The following is a 15200-nucleotide window of genomic DNA, read 5'->3' as shown; positions in this document are numbered from 1 at the left end:
AGATTTCCAACCTTTCTTATTTGGTGAAACCCTTGCAACGTTTTATAAAATCTCAAGCAACCTATATTCTTAGATAGACATAATATTATTAAAGGTCTAAAATTAGTAGAAATTAGTGTCACTTAAGTTCTTAGGTAGAATCAAAATGCTCCTTACTATTTTAATCTCAAATTATCAGCTACATGACTGCGAATATCTTAACGGCGATTTGTGGATCCCTCCGTATTTTCAAGGTACCTATCTATCCTCCTGATCCCAGCTTAAGTCCTTACCACTGCATACAGCGCTATAAAATTGGAGCCAAGACATGATGGTTGTAGAATATTATTCACTATGCTTTATTATTTTTGTGGTTATCTTAAATGGATACGTGCAAAAAAAAATCTTTATAACTTCCATACATAACTACACCTCATAATATATATATAAATTAATGACTGGGCTGCATGCGAAAAATTTTTCATCTCCATCGAATCTACTGAAATTCTGAGCACAATTTACAACTTCACGCCTGATTTATTGTTCTTTCATTCCATGTTGTAACGAAAATTCCCCTCTCAAGTAAAATCTCACTACTTCAAGAATGCCTATTATAACTTATAACCAAGGTTTTTTTGAAAAATCACGCTTTTAATTCCCTCCCTTTAAAATTCATAAAGAAAATATAAACTGCTAATTTTTGTTCATGGTAGGTATGTATTTAAATACAAACATTATTTAACTATAGCTTTTCACGATTTTGCACTAGCAAATTAATATTATTTTAGAATAATTGAAAATAACATAAAACCATTGAAGTATAATTATACAGTTTAAAGGATGAAAGTGGGGGGGTCGGGAGTATAGATATAGGATCCACATATCGCCGCTATGATATAATGGTAAGACATGAGGTGTTGTTAGGAATATTGCTGTTCTATGGCTAAACGACGAAACTGAAAATTTGTTACTTAATCTAAAATATTCTTTCACTATTATTATTAAACAAAATGAGTGGATCAAAGGAAACCATGCATTAGAGAAAAAGAAAACATAATATATTCCAAAAACCGTAAACTTTAATATTATAAACTATAAACAGTAACTACATAACATTCGATTTATAATGAGGAATGTGTATGAGATTATAAAGCCTCGTGAATTGTTTCCGTAAAAGTAGTCATGCTCTCGAGGGGCGTCAATGGTGTGATTCCATGCCCAAGGTTAGCAATGTATCTGGTTTTACCGAACTTCTGTGCCATAACAGTTGTCAGCTCACGTATTTCTTCCTGCAATGAAATAAAAAAGAACTATACGATAAAGGTAAACATTGATTTATACTTTTTAAGTTTGTTAAATGCAGATACCATAGATACAGATCGATATGGTATATGTGTAGGAAATTTTATACAGTAATTTTAAGACATTAACGGTTAGAACGATTATAGTCTAATGATATAACTTATGACGTAATGGTTTGTTTTCAATTTTTATTAAAAATAGGCGTAAACAGCCTGGACAACATAATGGTAGTATACGATGAATATCAATAACAAGTTAGGAAATATTGTATCACAGGTAAAACTCATAAGTGCAGGTTATAATTGTACTTAATGAGTTTTATCTTATGTAATTAGTAGGTTTCAACCAGTGGCGTAGGGTGGAGTGGGTCTATTATGACTTGGTTAACGAAGGATTTAATTGAATTTTAAAACTAACAAACACTATCTACAATTTGTAGACTTAGTTCAATGAAAAATATACGTATGACAGCCTACCTCCGCCCCTCAGCAATGGTATCAACTAAGCAGTTCTATATGGAAAAATTTCTTTTTACGATCTTACATCATTCAAGTTGAAACATTATAAACATCACTATTTCAAACAGTTTCATCGTAATACCATGAAATATTTAATTTTATGTAATTCAGTGTTTTGGAAAGTAAGAATTCTGCCAACGCTTCTGTTAACACCCACGATGGTCGAGCGGCTTAAGTGTCGGCTTATAAAGTCGTGGGTCCCAGGTTCGAATCCTGGGTCTGGAAAATACACATTTTGTTTTTCAATTTGTGTTTGGAGTCAGAGTATGGACGATCGAGCAAGTGGCTAACATCCATTTCTCGTAAAAAAATCTGTTAATACAACCTCCACTCCGTGGAGGCCCATATTCTTTTCTTAGGATCGAACATGGTAAACTAAGTAAGAATTCTGTTGTCACACTCATTTATTAATTTCACTGCGTGTCGCTAGATTTCAAAATCAGCCAAGTCCACCTTTAGGTTTTTTTAACTTTTTTGTGAATTGCTGAAGAACTACTGCTTTCTAAAATTTCTGCATTATCGAAATGTGGAATTTATTAATTTTAAATATTCTATACTCGAAATAATATAAACTTTCACCCTTGTGACTGTGTACTTGATAAAACAAAAAAGCTGTTTTTCTCCTATTCATCCATTATGGACTGATTTTGAAATCTAGCGACACTAAAATTTGCTCCATATTGAAAAGTTATCATTTTTAAATGGCAACGGAGAATACATAATATATATTACCTGCGGTTTGTAGAGATCCTGGGGATCCAAATTTCCTTGCAGGGTGATATTTGGCCCGACGTCTTCTCTTGCTTTAACTGGATCAACAGTCCAATCAATTCCAATCACATCATAGCCCAATTCCGATTGAAGCTTCAGAGAATGACCAGCGCCCTTAGCGAATATAGTCTACAAAAAATAAAAGAAAACTGTAAGTGTGAAAGTATTCTTATAACCCATGATTACTCTTTCCAATTATTGAGGTTTTCCAACATATAAATGAAATAACAAATATTCACATGGGTATGTAGGATGGCCTTAACAATAAATTCTGTCTCCTTCTTAATTTGTCATTAAGTTATAAAAAAGATGATTACAAAAACAGTGATAAAGGTAAAATACCACAAGCCATGTTTTATTTCTTCATATTGTAAGTATGATTTATTTTTGTAAATATATTTTCCTGTGGATTTATCATAAAATAATATTACATAAAATTGTGTTGATTGTTGAAAATATTCATGGAATGTGACACGATATCGTATTGTACAACAACGCATTATATTTGATTACCTATGCACGGAGTGTCCATTAAACAATAATCTACATAACCAATTTATTGAATTATTGTTCTCCGTAAAAAGATATGGTGTTATTCATTTTGTAATGTATTTATAATCTTTAAAAAACCAATGTTATACGTGTAAGAGATAACACGGATTGTTGAGTACATACCTACTTATTTTAACTTGACCCCCGGAAGTTTGATATGTGTTGCATAACTGACAATTGTATATTTTTTATAATATTCTTAAAATAATACTCTCATATACCAACCAATTACGTAGGTAATTGTAAATGTCACACGCTTACAAGATAATAATATAATTGCAAAACATTACATAGGTACAAAACCCAAAATGGCTGATTTGGCATTTTTTTTTCTTAATTAATATGTTCATATTAAATATACTTTGGGATTATTTTTGTAATAATACAAGATTGGAAAGCAAAGTTAAGCTACCGTTTCAATTATACGACAGCACATAATATTATGGACTTCCTCAGTGTGGAGGTACCTACTTATGTAAACAGAATGTCAGTGTTAGTCATATCAACCTGTGAGTCAACGCTAGGGCATCCAGTTAATCGGAAAAAAATACTAGCCGGGTTTGCGGTTAAAACTGTCAGATTAAAAAAAATATGTACGCGCGTTAGAAGTTATACTTTTTTGACGTAACAAAACAAAATAATTAATTACCCGAGTCTATTAATATTACAGTAGATTAGGTTGATGAAAACGTACGCGATTCATCTGTGTCTCATATAGCACATGATAATTGTAATTTAATTATTGTATTGGACCAAAACTCATCTTTGCCATACAGCGGTTATAATTGATTCAGAAGTGCCCATGATGAATTAATAAAAAATCAAATTTTAATATATTTGTTGAATTATTTACCAACTCAGCATTCACAAAATTTATTTATTTATTGACATATAATTTTACACAAAAATAATACTTACATAAATATAGCCTCAAATACACAATCTTTACAATGAAAAATAAATATACACCCCAATATAAATAAAGTTTTATGAATATAAATTAACAGTGTAGAATGTTAGTCTCCAGAAATTTGTTTATAAACATATATATTTATTATAACACAATATTTGTTATGCTTACAACAAGTACTGTTTACTTTGTTGTATTGAACGACTAACTAAATGACACTATGCGCATGCGCATGTACTCCTGAGACCGAAATGAATATTATCATAATAATAAATTATGTGTTGCATCGGCGCGCACAACTTACGTCACACGCCAAACGTGTTACATCGGCACGCGCAACTTCGTCACACGTCAAAAATACACTCTGATCTGTTTTCCCAAACGCCCCAAAAGAAGTATAACTTCAATAATCAGCATGTTTAAATACTTTCAATATAAGTAATACCTAACATCAAAAATTATTGTTTATAAATGTGTTATAAATTATACTTATAAAAATAAAATCAATGGTTTATATCAAATGCAACTCTTGAAAATAAAAAAATATACATAGGTACCTACTAACATTATGTACAGATATATAGAAAATACAATAGACTATAAAAATGTACAAAAGAAGGAAAACACAATGGATTATAGTATATTTTTATAAATCATGTAAGCACATTATGCAGTGAAAAATAAAAGTTCTGACATTCATAAAATATATACCCCGTTTACATGTAAATGGATTTACTGCTGACAGTATGTATTATCACGGCCATAACAAAGCAATGCATGTGTAAACACGTATTATCGTGCAAATTACAAGATTGAAGATGGATTAAAAAGGTTCAGAAGTTTCTTTTACTTTAGTTTCTGAACAATTAGACTGTGCTATATCTGCGCCTGCGCAGTAGAACGATAGTGGCTAACCTGCCGGTAAAAAAATAAACTACACCGTGCAGACTCATTTTGAGGTTAACCGATTTTTACGACCTGTCAAATAGTAGCATACAATGACAACATCGCGTCTGCTTACTCTTGAAGAATGAGATTGGCGAGATAGTCAGCACTTTTACATGTAGACAGTTATCGTCACGATAGTTTAAAATACACACTATTGGTGCAAGTAACTCCATACACGTGTACAGGCACTATTATTATAAATGCCCACGTATTTAAATTTATATAATTTACCAATTTCTTAAAAATAATATTGTTAAAATCTTAATGCATTTTGTGTTTAATGTATCTCATGAATTTTTATAGGTGTAACATAACTACACAATAATAATAATTCATATAGGTAGGTACTATTTTTCTAACAAATATTATTCCAATTTTGCTGTTACACTTTGCAGTGTCGTCATCTTCGGATGACATATAGCTTGAATTACTTTTTTTTAAAGAAATTTTATAAAAGCCAACAGCACACATAATTATGTTGATTAAAATTATTTAAAATATTTTTTTTCAAAAGACTTTCCCTAACTTTTTTTATAATAATTAAAATACAAACAAACCATGGGCACATTCAGAAGGTTTCTCTGTGCGATTCCTTCACGGACGCGTTTTGTAATATCCTTCAAATAGGGAGTGGATATCGTTGCAAACTGCTCTGGAGACAAATGTTCAGCACTCGACTCAAAAACTTGGAGTAATTGAGCACCAGCTTCCACCTAACGAACACAATTAATAGCGTGAATCAGTAATAAATAACTATTGACCAATGCAAAATGACAAAAAATTATAATGTCAATGTAAAATTAATGACAAAATAATAATTTAAACTTAATTGGCATAAAGCCTAATAATTTACTTACTTGTGTAACAGCCAATTAGAAAATATGTTTTATATATAAGTGGAAAATTATTTATAATTGGTAATTTTTACACTCATGAATGTAAATCAAATTTAATGTTCTACGATAAGGACCGCTATAATCAGGCCACGGCACGAAACTGTGAATTTCGATTGCAGTGCTAGTTACTGCTTATATTTCGAATACAACTGTTTGTAAGATAATCATGATTGTTTCATGACAAAAATGGTAATACGTTAATAAATATGAACAAAATAAGCAATTGAAAATCTTCATTTACTAAAAACAGGTTACCGCATTGTATTCGAAGTTAAGTGGTAACTTGAATCACCACCAGAATTCGCAATGTAGTGCCGTGCTCTGACTATATGAGGCCTTGGTTCTACAATTCATATATTATAATAGTGTTCAATTGTTTCATAAATATTGCTATTTTTATATGATCTCGTAAGATCTTATACCATAGTTCATTTTCCACATCATTTAATCTGATTTCAATGCAGCGTTTCTAATGAAATGTCCTGCGAAAATCTTGGTTCTGTTAAATACAGTTTTCAACATCGCAGATGTTTATATAATTCATTGATCTCAATTGGTGATTGATTAAGTGACATAACCTATTCAACAATTTAATAGGGCAAATGTTAGATAAATTAGACGAAATTACCTGCATTAATAAATAGTCTACAATGACATTTGTAATAATTGTTAATAATCTAGTTGTTGCTTCGGGATAGTTCTTCAGCCATCCTTTGGATTTTTCCATTGTTTTGCTGCCTCCACCTTCAATCATGTATCCCATCAGAGTCCACTGGAAAGAGGTTGAAAGAATAAATCAAAAACACTATAGTAATCCAATTGTCAAAAAGAATAATAATGAGTTGTAGTTTCGCTAAGAGATTGTTAACGCCATTGTAATGATAAAATTATATAATTGTTTTCTGTTAAGTGTTGAAATTTTAATTAAGCATATCGCTAAATCATCCTTCATTTTGAAACTAAATATCATATTACTTTCCTGATTGAATCTAAACAATAATTCACAACGATATCTTATAAACAATCCTCGAAAATTTCACTCGCAGCTCACCGCTGGGGACAAAGGCCATTAGTGAATGATTTATTCCATGATAACATCTCCATGATATTAGTGTTTCATTTCTTCTTATTAGGGCAACTGTACGCCTTGCAGTGTTGGTTCATTGATATTTGCCTCAGCTGTTACTGTTTTGATTATTTCATTTGCGGTTTAGTTTGAATCACATATTACATTATAGACATAAACCTATCCAGCAATGTAAATAACTCAAAAATGCTCAACGATACACATTCAATAGCAATTCATTGCAGAATCAACGGTGTTTTGATCTGGCTACAAAAAAATACCGACAATTAAATGCTGTAAATTTAAATAAGAAATTAGGTATTACAGGTGCTCCGCAAAATCCAATGAGTGGAACGAGTCCATCAATTTTAGTTCTTGTCAATGTGATGGCGTCCCCAACATAGGTCAATCGAGAAACAGCGCCTTCTATTGTGAGCTTATCGAGATCCTCAGGAGTGTTTAACGGTGTGGGAAATACAGGACCCTAGAAAGTGAATTCATTGATATCATGTATGTGAAGATAACTATATAAACATTGCTATTTTTGTGGAGGTCAAGGTGCGTCATAAATGGTACAATAGTGAGACTTTTTATTGACAATATTATTGCCGCTAGCGGTCACGCATAGACAACTAAACCCCACATCCCAGCTAATTCACGTACATCTATATGCCAACCCCCCCCCTTTCCACCCATTCACGCTACATATAATTATACAGCACTATGATGTGTCAGCCACAATATAGAAGTCACACTCTAGTAACTTATGTCTGACTAAATAGTGACATTTTATTAACTATATCTATAATATATGACTATCGAAGTAAGTAGTCAGTGGTCAAATTTAGCAATTTGTAATATTTAATTACTCATACTGATGAATCGCTACATTGTATAAAAAAAACTTCAAATTAAGCTAAAGCCAAGCCATTTTCCAAAGAAAGCTGATTCGTCAAACTTAATGATGTCTTTGGTCGCGGTTTGAATTATGGTTGTTTGAAATTCGGTGTACAGACCTAGAAACTTATCTGAAGAATGGGATGGGGGAGCCACTGTCAAAAATTACCCAATCAAGACTTGTAACTGAACAAAATCTGACATTAGAATGACATTTTGAAAATTTGAAAATGGCGTCCTCTGGTAGTTCGTAGTTCCATTTTTGGCCATTCTACAGATAAGTTTGTATGTCTGTATGTATCTTCTGTAGGAACGAGGCAGACGGAAATTTTAAATTAGGAATAATGAGATAAGTCCTAAATTACTTCGATGGGGTAATGGCTGTTCAATAATTATTTTTTTAGGTCAGTTCAATAATAAATTATCTAATATTTTAAGAAGATCAGACAAACCTTTCCAGGGTGCATTTCAACTGTCATTCCCAGGGCTTGAGGTATGACCAATATGTCACTGAATATGATTGAGGCATCTAAATGTTTATACCTCCTCAGAGGCTGTAGTGTCACTTCACATGCTAATTCTGGTGTTCGACAAACTTCAAAAAAGTCATGTTTGGCACGCACGGCTTGAAATTCTGGCAAATACCTTCCGGCCTGTCGCATTACCCATACTGGGACCTTGTCGACCTCTTCACCTCTGGCTGCTCGCAATAGTCTGTCATTTTTTAAAGCAGGGAATGACTGGAATATAAAACAGTTCGGGAATTGAGGTTATGTCAGAGTTACATATTGTAATATAGCTAAATAAATGCACTAAATTGTTAATATATACCTTATTTGATAAAGCCATTGTACAATTATACCGTTAAATTATTGAAATACGTATTACAGTTGGTTTTTATTTACCGGTATTATGACACAACTAAATTATCAACAAAAGTTGAACTGTCACAAACTTGCGGCAATGCGGCATGGCAACACCTCATCATTGGGCAACTTATCCAGGGCTGGCACATAGGTCACGTCATATCGGCCCAAGAATATTTTATTTTAAAGGTGTGTTGTATTAAAATACGGTAGCCGTACTGATAAGCAAGACGATGGTATTACGTTTCATAGGTAAGTTCATACATGTTCGTGATAATTTATTTGTATATTATTATATATTTTAATATCAGTGACATAGTGTTTCTTTAAAATAACTTAAATTATGGATATCTTTATCTAATGGTTGCATTTTGACCGCTTAAAAATACTATATAACGTACCTAAAAAAATAGAAAATTATATTCTAATTCTGAGCGTCTAGTGCGAGCACTTTGGGCGAGCACTACCGAAATGGTCTATGGTCTCGAACATTTGTAGACGAATGCGTTCGTTCACCCACAAACCAAACGCATGGCACGCAGCTTCATTTAGCAATGCAACGGGTGGCGTCTAGATGTTTCTATAGTCTATGGTTGTCAGTCATATTTTACCAAAGAGATTGACGTCTAATCTCTTTGTATTTTACCAACAATCAACGTATTAGTAATTTCATTCATTCTATGAATTCTAAGATTCTAAGAATGAAAAAAAAATACAACAAATTAGCTATTGCTAATAAATGTTTTTTCTGCACTCATTATTAAATTTTTAAGATTCTTATTTCGCAACATTTCATTACCTATCTACCTTAATAACGCCTGTAGGTACAAGTGGTGGATTTACTGAAGGCAATAGTGCTTCTTTTAAACTATCATGACAATACCTGTGTACACGTAAAAGTGCCGACTGTCTCTCCAATTCATTCTTAAAGAGTGAGTGAGACGCATACATAAGGCGAGACGTGATGTTGTCATTTTATGGTACTATTTCGTAGTATTTGACAGCAGTGCTAGTGAAAATCGGTCAACCTGAAAATTAATTTTTTTGCCGGCAGGTTCGCCACTATCGTTCTACTGCGCAGGCGCAGATCGAAAACATCTTATAGGTACCCCGTTTGCAGGTGCCTGGATTTACTGTTGACACGTTGACAGTAAGAAAATGTATGGGTAAACATGTCCTGCAGTTGGCAAGATATCGATCTGTGCCAGCGCAGTATAACGATAGTGGCGAACCTGTCGGTAAAAAAAAACGAATTTTAAAGTTTACATATTTTCACTAGCTGTCAATAGTACGAACTAGTACCATAAAATGACAACATCGCGTCTCGATCACTCTTAAAGAATGAATTGGAGAGATCGTCAACACTTTTACGTGTAAACAGTTATTGTCATGATATAATAAGCACTATTGCCGCCAGTAAATCCATGCACGCGTAGAGGCGCTATTACTGTCACATGAAAATTCAGAAGCTTCTAAACTTGTTTGATTCATGCATGCAATCTTGCCCACTGCAGGATAATACATGTTTACCCACACATTTTGTCATTTTCGTACTGTCAACAGTAAATTCATGCACGTATAATTGCGCTTGTACACTTGCATGGAATTATTGTCGGCAATAGTGCTTATTTTAAACTATCATTTGATAATAACTGTGTACACGTAAAAGTACTGACTGTCTCTCCAAACTCATTCGATTCAGTGCTCGAAATGGACCCGAGCGCACTGGAGCGCCGTTTCGGTTGGTGAAATCTAGCTATAGCTCCGTCTCGTGGACAAAATAATTTGACCGTCTGAGCTTGATATGCCATATAACAAAAAATCTATCACTCTTATGTTTATAAAATACACATAACATTTGATAAACATGTTAATATCCTCAGAAAATTTTCGAGCGCTGTATGTTGTCATTTTATACCTACTACTATCTGACAGGTCGTATTGATAATCAGTTAAGCTCAAAATGAGTAGTTCGTTTTTGTTACCGGCATGTTCGCCACTATCGCTCTATTGCGCAGGCGCAGATCGAAAATAATCATGCGCGTTGAATTCAAAACCGTCCAAATTGTTTGTTTCATGCACGCAATCTTGCCAACTGCAGGATGATACATGTTTTCCCATACATTTTCTTATTGTGCACAGTAAATCTATGCATGTGTAAACGGGGTATAACATTGGGAGTTAGGCATATGTTACCTTACCTTAGTTTTCAATAATATTAATTTATCAACATAGTGCAAGATTACAGCAAGTGGTATCTAAACCTACATTAAATTCTCATATATATGCCATAATTATAAACTTCAACATTTTTGTTTTATATTAGTAGGTACCTAATATCAGATGCACTGTCCAACCTCTTCGACTATTATCAACAAAGTTCTGAAGAGGTAATGGCTCAGACTAATGAGGTGTAATTATTTCCCTACGCTAATAGTGACGTTCTTACAATAATTGAAAATCGTACATTACCCACCTTCTGTTTGGGCAAATCCGATTTAAAATCTCATTGGCCGGAAACCACTACTCTCTAATCAATCGATATCTAATTGGCTGCATACCATTTAATACTAGCACGCCGACCAATGGATGACTCCGAATGCTTTACAAACTATCATAAATTGTGTATGCATCAAATCTGTGTGAATTTAGCTAAATTAATATCGTTATCCTAGGTACCTATTGTATGACAACATCTTTTTGGCTACGTCAGCTACGTGTTAATACTGTGAACTAACATGCTCCGCCCATTTTTACCTGGAATCCTATTATAAACTAAGAAGCTCCTCCCATTTAGTAGACAGCAGCGCCTAGAAGCTTAGCCAAGAAGATGTTGTCGTACAATACATGGTAAATTAATGGCTCAGACACATGGCACTGCAGTTAGCGTGCGTCGACGTAGATCTTACTTAGTTTGAAATGCATCCAATTGGAATCTCCAATTGTATTTCTTTACCCAATTCGATCTTTTAATCGAATGCATTTGGAATTGAGTAAGCCCTGCGTTGACACACGTTAATTGCACTGCAGTGTCGTGTGTCTGCGCCCTCAGATCTATATTTTGAAGAATAATTACAAATAAATTTTGCCTATGGACGTCACAATTATTAATATCAGTTGTATTGCCATACATATCTAAACCATTATAGTTTGCAGGCAATATAATGAAAAATGAATAATCATAGTGTCAGCCCTGTTGATAGACAGCGTCCTTCAATTAATATTGATGTATGTCGCAAAATTCAAATGAGCGAAAATGATACAATCACTACTTTTTAATTGCTAATTATCATCAAAAATTGATAAGCAAATTGAAATACTTAATGACTAAAAAAATCTAACGGTCAAATTAGATCACGGATCTCCTCAACAACTTGCGAGGTGGCAGTCCATTAGGTCCACGACACGCGTGTTTACAAATCGACGCTGACTTCGGTACCACAACGCAGTCTACGTCGATATATCTAAGGCTGCAGACACACGGCATTGCAGTGGACGTGCGTCGACGCAGTTATTATTTGTTTCCAATTTCATCCGATTAGAATCGCCAATTGGATAAAAGAAATCTAGTTGGTGATTCAAATCGGATGAAATTGGAATCAAATAGGACCTGCGTCGACGCACGTCCAATGCAATGCCATGTGCCTAAGACCCAAGGCACGTGGCGCTGACAATTTATTGGATATTATCTGATTCAAATTGATTCCAATAATTGGTTTCGGATAAGATCCACAAAAGTTTGGATTCAACTGGGATCGATTAAGATCAGGTTTACGGTGCCGCAGTTTGCGCGAATTTGCAGCGCCGTCTGAGTTGATTCGTTGACAGTGCCCTGTATATTGGGCCAGACTGCAGTCGACGTACGTAAACGTGCGTCGACGCAGGTTAACGCAAACTGCAGTATCATGACGTGTCTGAGCCCTTATGTAGGTAGGAACCTACAGTAAAATTTATTAGAAACGTTCGCATTCCCGTAGCTTTTTGTAGCGTATTGTCTTTTCAGTTTACTTACCTATTGTATATAATATACATTATACAGGTACCTAAGTAGGTATCTAATTCTGTGATATTATTTTGTACCAAGGTACTGGTTTATAATTCAAATAATATGTAGGTGTTATAGTAAAATTTTGGATAGCTGATGATGAGTAAATATTGCGGAGTTGAAGGTAGGTAGGTACTAAGGTACGGTAGATACCTACCTACCTACATAATATTATGATTATTGATTACCACGGAATTTATTGTAGATAGATATTATGTTCTGTGATGATCGCAGGAAATCATTGGTAGGTGCAGTAGGTGGTATTATTAACTTATTATTGTTATTATGTAGGTAGGTCATGGCCCCCACAAGGGGGGTGGCTGACAGGTCTCTAGCCTGGGGGGGCCCCGCGTGGCGCGTCTACATTATCAAGTGAGATTAACACACATCACAAATTTGCTCAAATAGTAAAAAAGTCGCCTGCAGCGCTATTTTGCTTTAAGAATATTACCATTTTAAAATATGTTATTGTGTGATGAAAAATTTGGAATATTGTGTGTCGATATTCGAAAACTTCATAATACAAACGAATTTATTGAAAAATACAAAAAATCGTTAAAGATACACTGAATACCCTTATTTTTACCTGGAATATCATTTGGAAAACGTTGCTGTAAAGCGTCTGTTTTTAACCCTAGCGATAGGTAGGGGGCCCCGACAATGATCCTGGCCTATGGGCCCGCTTCAGGATGTGGGAGCCATGAGGTAGGTACATACTGAAATACCATCCGGCAAAAAATCTTCATAATAAAAAGTAAACAAATAAAATTTATGTTCCTTGCGAGATATTTTTTGAAAAATATTTTTTTTATTTTATAAAATACCTTTGTTTGAAATTCTTGAAAAGGGGTAATAAGGTAAAATTTTGGCTGAGCAATAAACGAGATGCAACTATAGTCTATGGATGCAACCCTTTTGCAAAACATTTCTTTCAATTTCTGCAACTTCCGTATTGCACTACCGCAATATTTTTTACAACCCTTCCTTTATAATAAAAAATGTTTGCTTCACATTGTGTTATTTTATATTTCGCAGAATTTACCGTATTGAGTAGGTCTAGCCCCTTTTGCGTCTATATAGGTAGGTATTATACCTAGGTACCTACCTACATAAAAGTTATCCTTGGTATTGGAACATTAGGTACCTACTTACCTACCTACCTAATTGTCTACTTACTATCTAAGGTAGGCACCTACCTAAGTAGGCAGGTAAGTACCAGTGGCGAAGAAACGATTATTCAACTTTACTTAGGTACCTATTTTTTTTTCTAGATGCCTTTATGGATACCTCGCATTTACTATCGAGGTTTCTTAAGGACTTTGGCACGCAAACTACTCTACCTGATGCTAGTCAAATGAAAATTGTGCCGGCTGAGAGAATATGCCTTATTGAAAACTATTCTTCTACCCGCATCGGGTATTGCTAATTTGAATTCGGCCAGAGCATATGAAACCGCCTTGCAAAAACCCTGGAAAATTCTTTGTAGTGCAAGGCGGTGTTGATTGTGATGAATATTTTGCCGTATTCATTGGGAACTGAGGACTGCGATTTGTAGTCGAGTTTTTTCCCGTGGTAAAAGAATTGTCGCATAGGACTGATATTCTGAGTATATACTTATCCTATCTTATATGATTACAGTCACTGGATCTGAAAAGCATGAATCATCATTACATGTCACCATTTATTATTTTTATTCTTTTTATTACATCAATACAGAAATTAAAAAGTGCATCTCTTCCGGCCTCGTTTGCCATGGTCCCCAGAAGGTCTCGAATGTCCGCATCTGCCATCTGTAATAAAAAGTTCAGGTTGTGCCGCTCCTTGCTAAAGATTTGACAATCTAGGAGTAAATGTAGGACCTCCTGGTCGCTTCCGTCGTCGCATGGACACTTTCCATCAGACAGTGACGTCCCGTGGGGGTAGGCAGATTGAGCGTCGCTTGGGGGCGGCAGTTACCCAAAGGGCGGCAAATCGAGTAGAATCATTAGGTATATATATAAATAGCTACATAAACTTGGTAATAACGGAAATATCTTTCCATTAAAAAATTCGGCTCACTAAAAGTTTTAACAGGACTTTATTTTTTGTCGGGTTCGCGATGTCTAGCTGACTTCCGTTGTCTTTGGACGCCACGTTCTTGGTGAACAGCAATGACACGTGCATGCCTAATTTAAAATTTATCCAAATATTTTTGTCAGTCACTCGTGAGTTTAGGAAGTTGTCAGGTTTATTTTTTACTGTACCTATCTGAAACCGTAGACTCGTAATATTGTCTATTGAAGCAGAGATTTATTATCTTGTTAGTAATGTATCCATATAATATATTGCTTAGATATTGCAGTCATGAAAGAATGATAAAAAGTACTGTATACAAAAAATGTGGCGGCATTTTGGCACTGCCTAGGGGCGGCATTTCGTCTAGGGACGTCACTGCCATCAGATGTTATTTT

The 15200-nt window shown here is 34.4% G+C and overlaps 1 protein-coding gene across 1 annotated transcript; it reads right to left on the bottom strand.

Annotated features, from left to right (window-relative positions):
• Window positions 1–1017: 1017 nt before the first annotated feature.
• Window positions 1018–8790, bottom strand: Urod (uroporphyrinogen decarboxylase). Its single transcript, XM_085958586.1, has 7 exons — window positions 8671–8790; window positions 8292–8579; window positions 7268–7426; window positions 6505–6648; window positions 5538–5693; window positions 2532–2699; window positions 1018–1268 (listed from the first exon to the last, which is right to left on the bottom strand). Exons 1-7 carry the CDS (start codon window positions 8686–8688, stop codon window positions 1125–1127), a joined length of 1077 nt encoding a protein of 358 aa, XP_085814712.1. The 5' UTR covers window positions 8689–8790; the 3' UTR covers window positions 1018–1124.
• Between the last annotated feature and the right edge of the window lie 6410 nt (window positions 8791–15200).

Source organism: Rhyacophila brunnea, unplaced genomic scaffold (assembly GCF_057557595.1).
Source record: "Rhyacophila brunnea isolate RB1 unplaced genomic scaffold, BYU_Rbru_1.0 scaffold_8, whole genome shotgun sequence".
In the NCBI taxonomy this organism is placed as follows: Eukaryota; Metazoa; Arthropoda; class Insecta; order Trichoptera; family Rhyacophilidae; genus Rhyacophila; species Rhyacophila brunnea.
This window is presented reverse-complemented; position numbering and strand designations above follow the sequence as displayed.

Excerpts from the sequence above, each read along its gene's own strand:
- Urod (XM_085958586.1), bottom strand. Across the intron at positions 7,427-8,291 it reads TTGAAATGCACCCTGGAAAG|GGTCCTGTATTTCCCACACC; the intron begins GTTTGTCTGATC and ends TTCACTTTCTAG. Across the intron at positions 2,700-5,537 it reads ACCTTCTGAATGTGCCCATG|ACTATATTCGCTAAGGGCGC; the intron begins GTTTGTTTGTAT and ends TATTTTTTGTAG.